Source organism: Bufo bufo, chromosome 1 (assembly GCF_905171765.1).
Source record: "Bufo bufo chromosome 1, aBufBuf1.1, whole genome shotgun sequence".
Taxonomy (NCBI): Eukaryota; Metazoa; Chordata; class Amphibia; order Anura; family Bufonidae; genus Bufo; species Bufo bufo.
The window spans coordinates 700,840,138-700,855,564 of record NC_053389.1 but is presented as its reverse complement, the minus strand read 5'-3'; the positions used below and the strand labels follow the sequence as shown (position 1 = coordinate 700,855,564).

Here is a 15,427-nt window from a genome sequence, read left to right as displayed (position 1 = left end):
GACAGGCTCACCTCTGCTGCATCATTCCCCTGACCGCTGCATAGGACAGGCTCACCTCTGCTGCATCATTCCCCTGACCGCTGCATAGGACAGGCTCAGCACTGCTGCATCATTCCCCTGACCGCTGCATAGGACAGGCTCACCTCTGCTGCATCATTCCCCTGACCGCTGCATAGGACAGGCTCAGCACTGCTGCATCATTCCCCTGACCGCTGCATAGGACAGGCTCAGCACTGCTGCATCATTCCCCTGACCGCTGCATAGGACAGGCTCAGCACTGCTGCATCATTCCCCTGACCGCTGCATAGGACAGGCTCAGCACTGCTGCATTATTCCCCTGACCGCTGCATAGGACAGGCTCAGCACTGCTGCATCATTCCCCTGACCGCTGCATAGGACAGGCTCAGCACTGCTGCATCATTCCCCTGACCGCTGCATAGGACAGGCTCACCTCTGCTGCCTATAAACAACCCTGTTGCATCTTTTAAACTCAGTCCATTTGCATTTGACAAACTCAGCCCAACTTCCCCTGCGTTGGCCCGGCTCATCCCTCCAGTGCCCGACTGCAGGAGGAGGAGCTGAGGGAGTGGCGGCAGCAGTCAGTCAGTGCCCGGCAGACGGCTGTGTGCGCGCCGTGCCCCCCATATGAGCGCTGGATACATCCTATGGCAGGGTGACCCCACGGCTTGGGCAGGCTCATGAAGCCGACAAGGTGAGTGGCACACGGACGCTTCATCCCGCTTCTTCGTAGCTTCTCAATGCTGAGAGGTCTGGGCATAGCCCAGTGTGACTTACCATGGACTGGCAGGGAAGGGGGCAGTTGGATGTACATTTAACCCTTCACTTGCACGAGGTTATCTGCCCTGCGGGTATTCCAGTACATGCAGAGTTCTGATCCTAGCTCCCCCATAGACCGAGTCTGCAGGGCATGGAAGGAGCGTGGCACAGGTACCCACAGTCTATGGCATGCCCCCGGCTGTGGAGGTAGATGGCAGCCTACCATAATGCCATTATTATTATATGTACAGCTATCACTCACTGGGAGCGCATTGTAAAATCACATAACAAATTCAGCTCTGCTACAACTTTGTGTGCATATACCAATGAGATGAAGCATGCAGTAAGTATACAGCAGACATGTGTATATAGCCTGTCAGGTGTCTAGAGCTCATTTTACTGATTTTGTAATCCAGAATTCATCTATGTATCTAATATCTCATATCTATCTGTCTATTATCTATCATCTATTTCTATTTCAAATCTATCCATCGATTTATTCTATCTATCTATGTGCTGGATAATCCTGTATATAATCTATGTACTGTATAATTCTCTATATAATCTATGTACTGTATAATCCTCTATATAATCTATGTACTGTATAATTCTCTATATAATCTATGCTCTGGATAATCCTCTATATAATCTATGTACTGGATAATCCTGTATATAATCTATGTTCTGGATAATCCTCTATATAATCTATGTACTGGATAATCCTCTATATAATCTATGTTCTGGATAATTCTCTATATAATCTATGTACTGGATAATCCTCTATATAATCTATGTACTGGATAATCCTCTATATAATCTATGTTCTGGATAATCCTCTATATAATCTATGTTCTGGATAATCCTCTATATAATCTATGTTCTGGATAATCCTCTATATAATCTATGTTCTGGATAATCCTCTATATAATCTATGTACTGGATAATCCTCTATATAATCTATGTTCTGGATAATCCTCTATATAATCTATGTTCTGGATAATCCTCTATATAATCTATGTTCTGGATAATCCTCTATATAATCTATGTACTGTATAATTCTCTATATAATCTATGTTCTGGATAATCCTCTATATAATCTATGTACTGTATAATCCTCTATATAATCTATGTACTGTATAATTCTCTATATAATCTATGTTCTGGATAATCCTCTATATAATCTATGTTCTGGATAATCCTCTATATAATCTATGTTCTGGATAATCCTCTATATAATCTATGTACTGGATAATCCTCTATATAATCTATGTGCTGTTTCTGTGCACCCCGTTCTCCATGGACCTATCTTCTTCTATCCCATAGCTCAGGGTGGACATAGACCTCCCTCCCAGGTAACCAGATACCGGACAGATCTTTCCTCTGACGCCATCATACACGTAGAGATTATTTTACAATCAAAGGTTTTCCTGGGGGACATTTGCTTTATTACATTGAAGTTCTTGCCCAGTCCACCATTACCATTGGTGCGATTCTCTCTACGTCTCTGGCCAGTTTAACCCTTTCTTATATATATCTGCTGTCTCTTCAGCGCAGCCATCTATCTGATAAACGCCTTTAGTATTCATTTACAAGAGTTGTCATATTCCCTATGGCTCTGCCCAGTCTCCTGAGATGGCAATAAACCCTCGCGGGGGGATTCTGAAGGACGTCATGACTCGTTCTATACGTATATCCCTATAGATGTCCCCAGTGTGGTGTCTGTATAGTGACTGACGGGTCTCGCATCATCCTGGGCGCTGTCGGATGCCGTCTATATATCATATCAATTGGTTGGGGCTTTACGTAAGCCTCTTGCCTACAGGAGGATAAAATAATGAAACCGTTTTACCGTGAATCTGTCAGACAGTGAACGCACTCATGTATCACGATAAAGCCGCCAGCTCCATTCATCTTGATCAACATGTCTACGGTAATTTAATTACCGCATGAAAACTGCACCGTGGGAGGACTTTCCTCTGTTCCCGTTCCTATTTCCTATTGTTTTACCCCCTGAAACCTCCGGAGTAAGAGGACGTCTGAGAATATATTCTGATCTAGATTGCGGAATATTAGAGAGATTTGTCACTTTTATTTTTCCCCAGAAAAGGTGGCGGAGCAGCAGGTGGTGTCATTGGATTCATTCGATTCTGCATGCTTAATGAATCCCCTGTCTGGGAATATCCAGGCTGCACGACATCCACAATTCAGCAGAAGCGTGCACGCTGCGTGGATGATAGGGCAACATCTTAGAGATTTCACTGTCTTTCAGAAGCAGGTTTAGGGTTCACAGCGCCACCTGCTGGTCATAATCAGTGTGACCCGAACAGTGGAGCATGTTCACTACTGTGCTCACTGATCACTAGCAAAATGTAGAATCTATCTTCCAGGGCTCTAGGCAAAGTAAGAACGCAAGAGGAAACATTAGGAATATGAACGTGCCACCCCCAGAAAACATAGCAAAGCCTTCTTCATTCTCAGGGCTCTTCAGGACGCAGCTAATCAATACACAAGGTGCCATTGACAGCCCGCAGCAATGTCATTGCTGTCTACATGACGGCTGGGGCGTATTTGCACGGATATTGATTAACCCACAAAGTGACAGCCTACACAGTGTCCAGGTGTCAGCTGCACTCTAAAGATTAGCCTTCTAGTAAAGGCGATCACTTAATGTATGTCCTTTAGGCTCCATTCACACGTCCGTGGTGTGTTGCGGACCCGCAAATTGCGGGTCCGCAACACACCAGCCCGGCACCCCCATGGAAATGCCTATTCTTGTCCGCAAGCTGCAGACAAGAATAGGACGAGCTCTATCTTTTTGCGGAGCTGCGGACCCAAAGATCGGGGCCGCGCACCGCAAATGCGGACAGCACACTGTGTGCTGTCCGCATCCATTCCGACCCCATAGAGAATAAATGGGTCCGCACCCGTTCCGCAAAATTGCGGAACGGATGCTGACCCATTTTGCGGACGTGTGAATGGAGCCTTAGGAGGGTACAAGGCAATCGCTTGCAAGTGTGGGAGGTTCATAAAAAGCCCTTAAAGGGGTTGTGCCTTGAAAAATATTCTACATTTTTCAAACCAGCACCTGGATCTGAATATTTTTGTAATTGCATGTTACTAAACATTTAGTATAGCCACCGAGTTATTCAATAAAACGTATCTGTACAGCGCCACCTGCTGTTTGTTCTTTTCCTTATTTCTCCGTCTCCCTCATTGAGGTGGTCGCACGCGCTCATTTTAATTCTTCAACTGCCGCCAACCATATCTTCAGTTAGAACAGGGATCAGCAACCTCCAGCACTCCAGCTGTTCTCAAACTACAACTCCCAGAATTTTCCTTTCACTTCTATGGGAGTTACAAGAACAACCAAGTACGTGTGCATGCTGGGAGTTGCAGTTTCACAGAAGCTGGACTGCTGAAGGTTGCTGGTCCCTGTGTTAGAAGCTGTGGCGGTTACAGGGAAACAGCTACAGGACACGCCCCCTGAAAAGGACACCAACCCCCCCCCCCCCCCCCCCATCTCGCAGCAGAACAATTGGAGCAATGAATGGGGAGATCTTAGGTTCCATGTGAGGTACAGGGCTGGTTCTAGCTTGTCATGTACTATATGATGTCTCATTACATTTTTAATTGGCAGAGAAAAAAAGAAAAAATATATTTTTCATCAGACCTCAGATCAGACTCCTAAATCAGATCCCCAATCCTCATCTGACCTACAATAAGATCCCCAAATCTCATCAAACCTCCAAAACAGACCCCCAATGCTCGGCTCAGACAACACAAATCATACTCCCAGTGTCAGACCCTCAGAGCTCAGATCTACCCCCCATGCTTAGATCCCCCCCCATCTCAGATCGGACCCCCATGCTCAGACCTGACCAACCCATGCTCAAACAAGACCCCCATGCTCAGATCTGCACCCTCATGCTCAGATCTTCCCACTCATGCTCAGATCAGACCCCCATGCTCAGATCAGGACCCCCCCATGCTCAGATCAGGACCCGCCCATGCTCAGATCAGACACCCATTTCCCAGATCAGGACCCCCCCATGATCAGATCAGGACCCCCCCATGCTAAGATCAGACCCCCATTTCCCAGATCAGGACCCGCCCCATGCTAAGATCAGACCCCCCCATGCTCAGTTCTATGATTAAAGAAAAAAACTCTTCCCTCTCCTCCTCTCCTGATCAGGCACTGGGCTCCTGCTCGGGCACCTGCTATTCTGCAGGTCTGACACACTCTCCGCTGTGACTTGATGAGCACAATGTCAGGTCCTAGTGCGTATCTCCACGTACTCTGTTCTCTCACTGTGTGCATCAGGACATATTGGAGAGTGAGCTGGAGCTGCAAAGTAGTAACAGTGTCCGATCAGGAAAAGAGATCTGAGCACGGGGTGGAGAGTGAGCCGTCGACTGCTTCCTGGCTTCACAGCTAGAGCTGCACTTGAAGAAGCAAAGAGCCGCATGTGGCTCAAGAGCCACAGGTTGGCCACCCCTGCCATAGGGCGAGGAACTCCCAGGAGAATCAATGACCGTTATCTAATAGTAGGACTCTATTTATGGTGTCTTCTGCACATGTCTCAGTCTTTATATTTACTTGCCGTTAAGTGACACATCCGGCGAGTATAAATTTGTTGAGCAGCACATGTTTTACATTACCGTAATTCATAAGCTTTCTAAGAATGCCTGGCACATCTGATGTCTTCTGTCAGCAGCACAGAAGGACAATCCGCAACTCTTCAGCTTTTATTAGACTTCACAGAATGCCTTGCCAGCCAAAGACCGGGAACGCCTGGTGGGGCTTACAGTACTTTAGATGGTCATACATGGTGCAGGATTTCGTCCGGGACCGCGTAACCAAAGAGGGTTTCTGACATTGAGGAGGCAAAGCAAATGATATGATCCTTCTTCTCTGTAGAAAAGGTAGGGATCAGACCATCCCTGGTGTGTCAGTCTCACCATCATCACAGGTGGTGAGAAGTCTCACCCTCATGAGTGTCAGGAAGACAACTGATGTCTCAAGGTGTTTTCTGATTAAACTCTTCTTTTTTATAGATTCTATCATGTCATGCTGAGCTGACTCAGGGGGTCCAACACTCAACACCTGCTTTTAACAGCACAGATTGCAGCTCTGGAGGCTCATGGGCGTATCTGGAGAATAAGGCTGAGTTCACAGGGGCGAGATTTCCGCGCGGGTGCAATGCGTGAGGTGAACGCATTGCACCCGCACTGAATCCGGACCCATTCACTTCTATGGGGCTGTGCACATGAGCGGTGATTTTCACGCATCACTTATGCGTTGCGTGAAAATCGCAGCATGCTCTATATTGTGCGTTTTTCACGCAACGCAGGCCCCATAGAAGTGAATAGGGGTGAGTTAAAATCGCAAGCATCCGCAATCAAGTGCGGATGCGGTGCGATTTTCACGCACGGTTGTTAGGTGACAGTCTATTCACTGTATTATTTTCCCTTATAACATGGTTATAAGGGAAAATAATAGCATTCTTTAATACAGAATGCTTAGTAGGTGGTCAATTGAGGGTTAAAAACAAAATAAAAATTAACTCACCTTCTCCTCTTGATCGCGTAGCTGCCGGTCTCTTCTTACTTCTTTAATCATGAGCTGCTGGCTAAAGGACCTGTGGTGACGTCAGATCACATGGTCCAATCACATGGTGATTGGACCATGTGATTGGACCATGTGATCTGACGTCACCACAGGTCCTTAAGGCTACTTTCACACTACCGTTCAGAGCGGGTCCGTCTGATGTCTGCTCAGACGGATCCGCTCCTATAATGCAGACGTTTGGATCCGTTCAGAACGGATCCGTCTGCATTATAGCTTAGAAAAAATTCTAAGTGTGAAAGTAGTTCAGACGGATCCGTCCAGACTTTACATTGAAAGTCAATGGGGGACGGATCCGTTTGAAAATTGAGCCATATAGTGTCAACTTCAAACGGATCCGTCCCCATTGACTTACATTGTAAGTCTGGACGGATCCGTTTGCCTCCGCACAGCCAGGCGGACACCTGAATGCTGCCAGACTGATGCATTCTGAGCGGATCCGCGTCCACTCAGAATGCATTGGGGCAGTACGGATGCGTTCGGGGCCGCTTGTGAGACCCTTCAAACGGAGCAGTACACCCGGGACGCATTCTCAACATATTCGTCACGTTCGTGTGAACTCAGCCTAAGAGTTCCTTCACGCGTGGTAGATTTTGTTGCACAATTTTCTGCAACTGAAAATCAGTTCCATTCAGTAGAAATGGAAATCAGGTGGAGTTCTGTAAGCCTCATTCAGATGAATAGAATTGATTTTCAGTCGCAGTAGTGAAATCTGTCGCATGTGAAGGAACCGGTATCCAGCCTGTATGGAAAAGGTGTTTCCAAACCAGACAGACGTCTCGGCAGAAGGGTAGACCTTTTCCCACCGTTGCCGTTAATAGCTATCGACAAGGTTTTGCCTTAAACTCATTTGAGGAGCTGGCCGGGCAAGCTGCTGACAATATTTGTAGCCTTCTGTATTGTGTTTTTTTGCAGTTTTTTGCACAATTACAATAGCAAACCCAGATCACTAATAAACGGTAATCACTTTACAGACGTCGAGAATTGCTTCTGGATGCATTTTACATGATCTTTATTGATTTCACACCGTCATGCCGGAGCAGACTACCGGATTACCATTAGCGGAGATGTGAACCTTCCCTTACTCCTTCATAGAAAAACGTAGAACTGGGCCAACGTTCACAGAAAGGTGTATCTGTCCTAATTACTGTCGTAGGGCAACATTTGATTCAGATGTCAAACCCCTTTCATTTGGTGTCCAGATAGGATCTGTAGTGTTGATTGAGCCACCCCCATGACCACAATTGTATATTGTGTATCTCTGGTACCTCCAAAAACCTTCACCTACATCTGAGGGACGTTAGCAGCTGTCATAATACGCCGCCCTTTTATTACAGTCATCATTTACGTGTTATGGTCCTTTGTAAGGGGTTAAATTTGGAGCTGAGGACCCAGTAGATACATTAAGCATCTGGTGGTTTCAGGCTGCACAACCACGGCTCCATCTAGCGTAACCTCGGCGCTCGCTGGGAGCCAGGAGCAGCCGCTCTGTCCTGCTTCCATCTCCTGCATGGTGATAGTGTTGGAGATATGTTTCATGCACATATAAGGGTGTGATCTCCACAGTTCTGGCAGGGCTGACCACTGCCGTCTGCCAAACCCTGGAGTTTGATTCAAGGTACAGCATAGTTCTACAATATTCTGTGATCATGGAAAAAACACCGGGTGCAGTTTCTGGAAGAAGCAAAATGTCCATGAACCTGAAAAACCAGCTCCTCTTCTGGGCTCTGAACTTTTCTTTCCAAACTCCAAAAATATGCGTTGGGGTATGGGAGTATATGATGTGTGCTGGCGAATGGGTAATCAGAGGGAGAGGCAACTGCATTGTGGGTACTACTGCAGTACGCAGCCCTGCAGGGTATTGCGATAGTGAGGTCACGGTTACTTAGGCAATCGAGGGTTGCTCTTGGTTACTCACAGTTTATAGGAAGACCCTGGGCAGGCGTACAGCAGTGATGGAGAGGCTGGCACAGAAGTCCTCTGGGGCACTCTTTGTATATAGGGACCAGGCCAGGTGGTAGGTGAGGTGCCCTGGGTGTTGCAGGTTTAATGTGCTGGTGGCAAGATCCCTTTAAGTTCGTGACGCCAGTGCCGGTAACGGTGGCACACCGATTTATAATAGGAATAATTGAGGAACACAATGTTGTGGTGAACCAAAACTTCCTTTTACTGGAAACAATCAACTATTTACAGTCTTTTGTTCAGTTCCATATGTCAGCAGCAGTCACAAGCAGGCTTATACAAATGGCAGGCACAATGTTCTTGCAAGATACTCAGAGGGTTAACACACTTACAGATCAGGCTGCACTTTTCCTCAGAATCCTGTCTGTCTTTATCCCAAGGCCCCTACGCCCTATTGGCTTTATCCTTGGTTAGGGAAACTTCCTCAGGTATATGTCCTTGCTTTCAAATAAATCCTTCTGCCCTTCAGCTCTCTTGTCTGGCTGGAATACTGGCTCTGCTCTTCTATGGGAACTTGGTTTCTCTCAGGAGTTAGGCTCTTCTCCTGGTAGCAACTAGAAGCCTGGACTGTCTAGCTGCATATCAGAGGCTGGATCCCAGCTACCCTCTGCCTAGGGTGCACACTGACTTCAGGATTCCACAACTCTGACTGAACTCCCTCTCTGGTCTAGACCTGGCTATATATACTAGGGGCCCCCTAGCTCCCTCTACTGTCTGGGAGGAGGAACTACACCCCTACAGGCCTGGTAAACTGGAGATAACATTAAATAACATGAAAATATACATTAAAAGGACATATAAAATACAATGGCCCTGTTGCACAGGAGGTGGAGAACAACATGGCCCAATTGACCCTTGTGTAGTGCCCACATTTACCTAGTGGGACACTACACTACCCTGTGCAATAGGATGGCGCTATACAAGTAATGAGGAGATGTAAATGCAAGATCTGGAGGTATATTTACGTCTATAGGTGGCTTTCACATGGCCATTATAGAGAATCCGGACCCCCGGTACGCCTAATGAACTGAACCTGAATCACCATAGAACCCTATGGGTGTCTGAGTCCAGTTCGGCAGAAGTCTAAGGGTGCCTTCACGTGTGGCGTCAAAAATCCGCCCGAAAATACACCACATCCCCCATGTTATCCTATGGGGTTGAAAAGCGTCAATCCCAGCTCTGTGTTCCATTTTGCTGCCTAAATAATAATGTCTTGCCGATTTGCTAAAGCCGAATGTCTTCAAATATCCACACATTTGTAAAAATCCGCACCTGCGTATTTTCTGGCGGATTTGTTTGCCACGTGTGACGGCACCTTCAGGCTACCTGCACAGGTTGTGGATTGCACACAAGTTTTTCCATGCAGAAAAAAACATAGCGTAATACAGTGCCAGCACCCCCCCGTGGCCCGCATACGGCAGATCTACAATACACGGGCACCGGCCGTGTGCATATTAGGAAAAAGCAAAACGGAATGCCTCTTTTGCATTCCGTCCTACAATTCCGTTATATTCCGTTATAACTCTGTTATAACGGAACCTATAACGGAATTCAATAACGCCATTGCGAACCTGTCCCTAGTGGTCTCGGTATTGCGGCTGTAAGGCTACTTTCACACTGGCGTTTTGGCTTTCCGTTTGTGAGATCCGTTCAGGGCTCTCACAAGCGGTCCAACACGGATCAGTTTTGCCCTAATGCATTCTGAATGTCGAAGGATCGGCTCAGAATGCATCAGTTTGCCTCTGTTCAGTCCCCATTCCGCTCCGGAGGCGGACACCACAACGCTGCCTGCAGTGTTTTATTCTGTCCGCAATGCGGTGTGGAGCAAGACAGATTTTCTCTGACACAATAGAAAACGGATCCGTCATGGCTATAGAAGACATAATACTACCGGATCTGTTCATGACGGATGCATGCGGTTGTGTTATGGTAACGGAAGCGTTTTTGCAGATCCATGACGGATGTGAAAGTACCCTAACAGACCATAACACACGGCCATATTACGTCCGCGATTAGTGCTTAATGATTATCCAGAGAAAAAAATCCCGACCATTTATCCCCCATTCTATGATTTATGTGCCCTTCGTGTTTCCGTGTGTGAATGTTGTTGGGTGTAACAATTATTACCGTGTTCAGGACGGTTGAAAGTCCACCTTATCTTCAGTATCACTGACTTGTAACTAGATCACACACACTCAGGTCCATAAAACTATATGAGTCTGTTTCTGGGCCGCTCGGCAAAGAGAAGATCAAACTAGTATAGGAAACTGAAGTGGCAAAGTGTCATCCACAATGTGACAGCTCCGCCGGCTCTGCTTTTATGGAGCAATTAAATCCACTTTAGCCTGCAATTATTTTATACATGCGGTGGATATAATAGGTCTGAGCAGACTTGCCGTGTTAATTGTACTTTGAGTTGCGGTTTCAGATCAAGCTAGCGGCTCAAAGACAATCGCTCATTTATAACCTGGCAGGATAGCAGACCAGCCTATCAATGTATTAGACCGCGCTGTCTATTGAAGAGAGACAATGGTGCCGTAGATGTACATGTATAGAAATAGATTCACTGATGGGTCTGCACCAAAAATCTGCCTAAAAAACGGCGCAATTTTTTTTCCCGACATGCTCGACAAGGGGGTGGGGCTTAGTGAAAATGCAGTGGGGCTTCACAGTAGAGGGGAGAGGCTAAGATGCGCTGTTTTGCGTCAAAAATCTGCCACAATTCTGGCGTCGAAATCTGTGTCAAAGTAAAGCAATATTTGGTTTAGGGGTTCGTTCACACGACCGTATGGCTTTTTCTGTGTTTTGCGGGCCGTTTTTAACGGGTCAGTTTTTCAGTTTTTTGTTTCATTATTGTCACCTAAGGCCTCATGCACATGACTGTATGTATTTTACGTCCGCAAAAAGCGGATCCGCAAAAAATACGGATGACGTTGATGTGTATTCCGTATTTTGCGGAATGGAACAGCTGGCCCCTAATAGAACAGTACTTTCCTTGTCCGTAATACGGACAATAATAGGACATGTTCTATTTTTTTGTGGAACGGAAATACGGACATACGGAAATGGAATGCACATGGAGTAACTTCCTTTTTTTTTGCGGACCCCTTGAAATGAATGGTTCCGCATACGGTCCGCAAAAAACCCCCAGAATGGACACGAAATGAAAATACGTTCGTGTGCATGAGCCTGTACGCTGGACATATATGACTTTTTCCACTTGGCGCTTCCTAAAGTTGACTCACTACCTTCGTGATGGAAGCCTGTAAGACGGGGCTAGGCTGCTGTAGACGTGCACCACCTTTATGTTGTTGCTTGTAGGGTAAGTAAAGTTGCCGTTTAGACAGTATTTACATTGTTTGGATAACTTCATTGCCCAAACCTGTCAATAGCGCAACCAACCAGAACATCGTAACTTCCCCTCCGCCTTTTCAAAAATAGTCCATTGCCTAGGGATTTGGCAGTGTGGGCAAATCTCAGAGGCGTTTAATCCCCTCAACCACCAATGGTTAAAACACATTTAAATCCTATTTGATTCTTTGTGGTTCCTGCAGCATTACAAGGATTATTTATGGAAAGATTTCCCACAATTTCTCAATAAGGTTATCCAGTCACTTTAGTTTAAGAAGTCATAGATGTAAAATCAGACTTCTCATTGTGGCTCAGTCCTAATCTAAATCCCCATGTCATATCATTTCTCCTCAATTTTTATTTTAGCTTTTTTTTAATTTTATACACTTATATATCTGTATGATCACAAGTTCTTGGAATGCCCTCAAAAGAGAGGCTCTCCTATAGTATTGCATTGCATAAGAGAAACCAGTAACATAAACCACAGAAATGATATTTATTAGTGTGTGGGAGCTCTAATCTAGAGCGCTTAAGTCTTACAATTTGTAATTTGTAAATCGGGCAGCTAAATGGAGTCTTGTAAAACCAGACAATCAAAACTCATTTGTAGCCCTGTTCCTCTGTAGCTCCTGCCTTTTTCTCTAGAAATTGAGACAATTTTTTCCCCTGCTTCTAATGCACCTAGAATTCAATGCATTTTACAAGCCTCGTAAACCTCACCTACATTTTATGAGAAGATAGATCCCGTCAAACTTCCAGGTGGCTCATCTCACTTATTTTCCGCTTTATGTTTTTACAAGAGGTTGAGCGCAGGCACTGAGGGGTATGTGCATACACACTAATTTGTCTTCTTGGAGATTTGTTTAATTTTACACAGAGCAGGACTTGCCTACACCTTCCTCTGACCCGGTGTGCTCAGTGGGGGAAGTGATAAAGCCGTGAAGAATAGGAGTTGAGGAAAAGTTCCACCCATGACATAATCTAGAGACTACTTTATGTTCCTGTTCATATGAGTCAAGACATGCTAAAAAAAATCCTTCGCTTTACCTGTCCATTTGGATGAAGACATCCATGTCTTAAGACAAAGTCTTCTTGGTTGATGGGAATTTTTTTTATTTACTGATGGATTGCAATATTTTCTGGAGGTTCCTGTTGATAAAGTAGTTACCATGGAGGTAGAATGTTTCCTTCACTTCCTCAGATGCTTTTAAGTCTAGAATATCTCTTTGAAAGGGGTCATCCCACCATTTATGAACTGTTTTTATGCTCGTACTTACATTGGGGACTTACATCTCTTTCTGTGGGTGGGCAGCAGCTCACATGAAACAATCTAGCACCTGCATCTCCCAGGATGATTTGCAATTAGCTCTTGTTAACCCCTTGCTCCTCTGCATAGTAAATAGTTCTTCACATATAGCCACAGAGATACATATGGTATTGTAATGCCCCCACAATTTCCTTCTCGATTGTCTAGAAAGAGATATAGCTATATACATGTAGGAATTTGAAGCAAGAATGAATGAATGAAAGGTGTCTGGATTCCATCATTATGAGATTCCATTTTGAATTTCCAGGAAGGCCAAGCGGAGTGAATACTTTTATAGCTACTCAGAGACCATTTCGGCATGGAAGTTCATGTACGACCCCTAACCCTGCACCTACGCCTTTGTAGGCACTATATATGGGCAAATCTGACATCTTCTGGTATCTGTGAAGACATATGCTCTTCTTATATGTGGAAGAGTCAAGTAATGACTCAATTTCCCAGATGACATTACCCATAGCCCTCATCTAACAATCATGCCAAATGTTGTACATGAATTTGATTCTAAGACACATTCCGATTGCCGCCGAGTGAAAGCTCCTGTGTCTGATTAATCACTCACGTACTTGTTAATGGAATGGGATGACATGGTGCTTATCTTTCCTTACCATGGACTTGCTTTTATCAGCTCTCTGTATAACATATTTGTAAATGTTTATGACAAAAGCCTGGTCAAAATTATTCATCTTACCTTGATTTGACACTTCTCCTCGTTAACCCGTACATTTCCAAGGGGCCCTGTAGGAATATTGCAGGGTGTACAAAACTTATGATCGCCAAGAACTGTTAGAAAGGAAGTTACTTGAAGAACTGCAATCATCCTTAAAGTACTTTCTGGTGTTGTTGCCAGTGCACCCATGTTGGGGCAACCTAACAGCTAACTAAGCACACCTCCGAAATAAGAAACGGTGTTTGTGAGTGGAGATATGATGATCTGAGATCTTAACCAACTAGGAATGCCAACACTTAGAAATGGTTGATTATCAAGGTGTAGAGCATGCCCAGTTACCCAACACAGATCTTACCATCTACTTTGACTCTCAAAGCACCTTGTGATATCTCCATATGACCTCTTTCACACGACCGTATGGCTTTTTCAGTGTTTTGAGGGCCGTTTTTTCCGGATCCGTATCTGTATAGACTAGGGCAGGGATCAGCAACCTTTCACACTCCAGCTGCTGTGAAACTACAACTCCCAGCATCCAAACATGCTCGGCTGTTCTTCTAACTCCCACAGAAGTGAATAAAGTATTCTGGGAGTTGTAGTTTCTGAACAACTGGAGTGCCGGAGGTTGCTGATCCCTGGACTAGGGATTGCACGATGCATTGAAATATCAATATTATTATTTCAATACTTTGATGCTCTTTTCGTTTCAATACTGACACTGTCAATATCTCAGTGGTAAGCTTAGTAGCAGGTCCAACTGAGAGAACATAGGGGGAGATTTATCAAACTGGTGTAAAGTAGAACTGGCTTAGTTGCCCATAGCAACCAATCAGATTCCACTTTTCATTTTTCACTGCTCCTTTGGAAAATGAAAGATGGAATCTGATTGGTTGCTGTGGGAAACTAAGCCAGTTCTACTTTATACCAGTTTGATAAATCTCCCCCATAGCGTGCACATTACCCGGCACTAGCCATGTTCTGATCAGTGGTCACACGTCTGTGGCAGGAGAGAAGGAAGGAGAGCGTCTCTCCCTTCTCAATGTGTGGGCAAACAGGTGCAGTGCTCTCCTTTCGTCTCCACTGTCACTAATTTAGGGGGGCACCCAAACCTTCCTCATGGCGTACATAATGATCTGATGCTCTCAGTATTAATTCTAAAACATCAGGTACTTATGCCCCTGGCCAGCAGCCGCAGGTCTGCCCTGAATTCCACTGTATCACTGTCCTCTGTATGGTGATAGGACAGTATTTTATGCTGCACTGTGGTGTTTGGTTTTGCTGAGGCGGTATTTTGTGCTGCACTGCAGTATTGCTGGCCCCGCCTACTTTTGTTGTCTCTGCCTACTTGTGGCTTGGGTTGCACCGCCTTCTGTCAGTTTGGATCCGCCTACAACATGGGGCCACTTTTAAGCATCATGCACACGTCCGTGGAACACGGACCATGAGATACCGGCCTGGATTCCTGCTGAGTGCAGGAGCGCACGGCGTCATTGGTTGCTATGACGCCGTGCGCCCGCTGCTGTACAGTAATACACTCGTATTATCTATACCGGGGATCAGCAACCTTCGGCACTCCAGCTGTGGTGGAACTACGACTCCCAGCATGCACACTTGCTTAGCTATTTTCAGGACTCCCATAAAAGTGAATGGAGCATGCTGGGAGTCGTAGTTTCAACACATCTGGAGTGCCGAAGGTTGCTGACTGCTGCTCTATACGAGT

The 15,427-nt window shown here is 45.5% G+C and overlaps 1 protein-coding gene across 1 annotated transcript in view; it reads left to right on the top strand.

The window, feature by feature from the left end:
* Positions 1–591: 591 nt before the first annotated feature.
* RGMA (repulsive guidance molecule BMP co-receptor a) overlaps positions 592–15,427 on the top strand; it is a 36,911-nt gene continuing 22,075 nt past the window's right edge. The window contains exon 1 of the mRNA XM_040414207.1: positions 592–712. Within this exon, the coding sequence (XP_040270141.1) occupies positions 699–712 (14 nt within the window). The 5' untranslated portion in view covers positions 592–698. The remainder of the gene's footprint in view (positions 713–15,427) is intronic.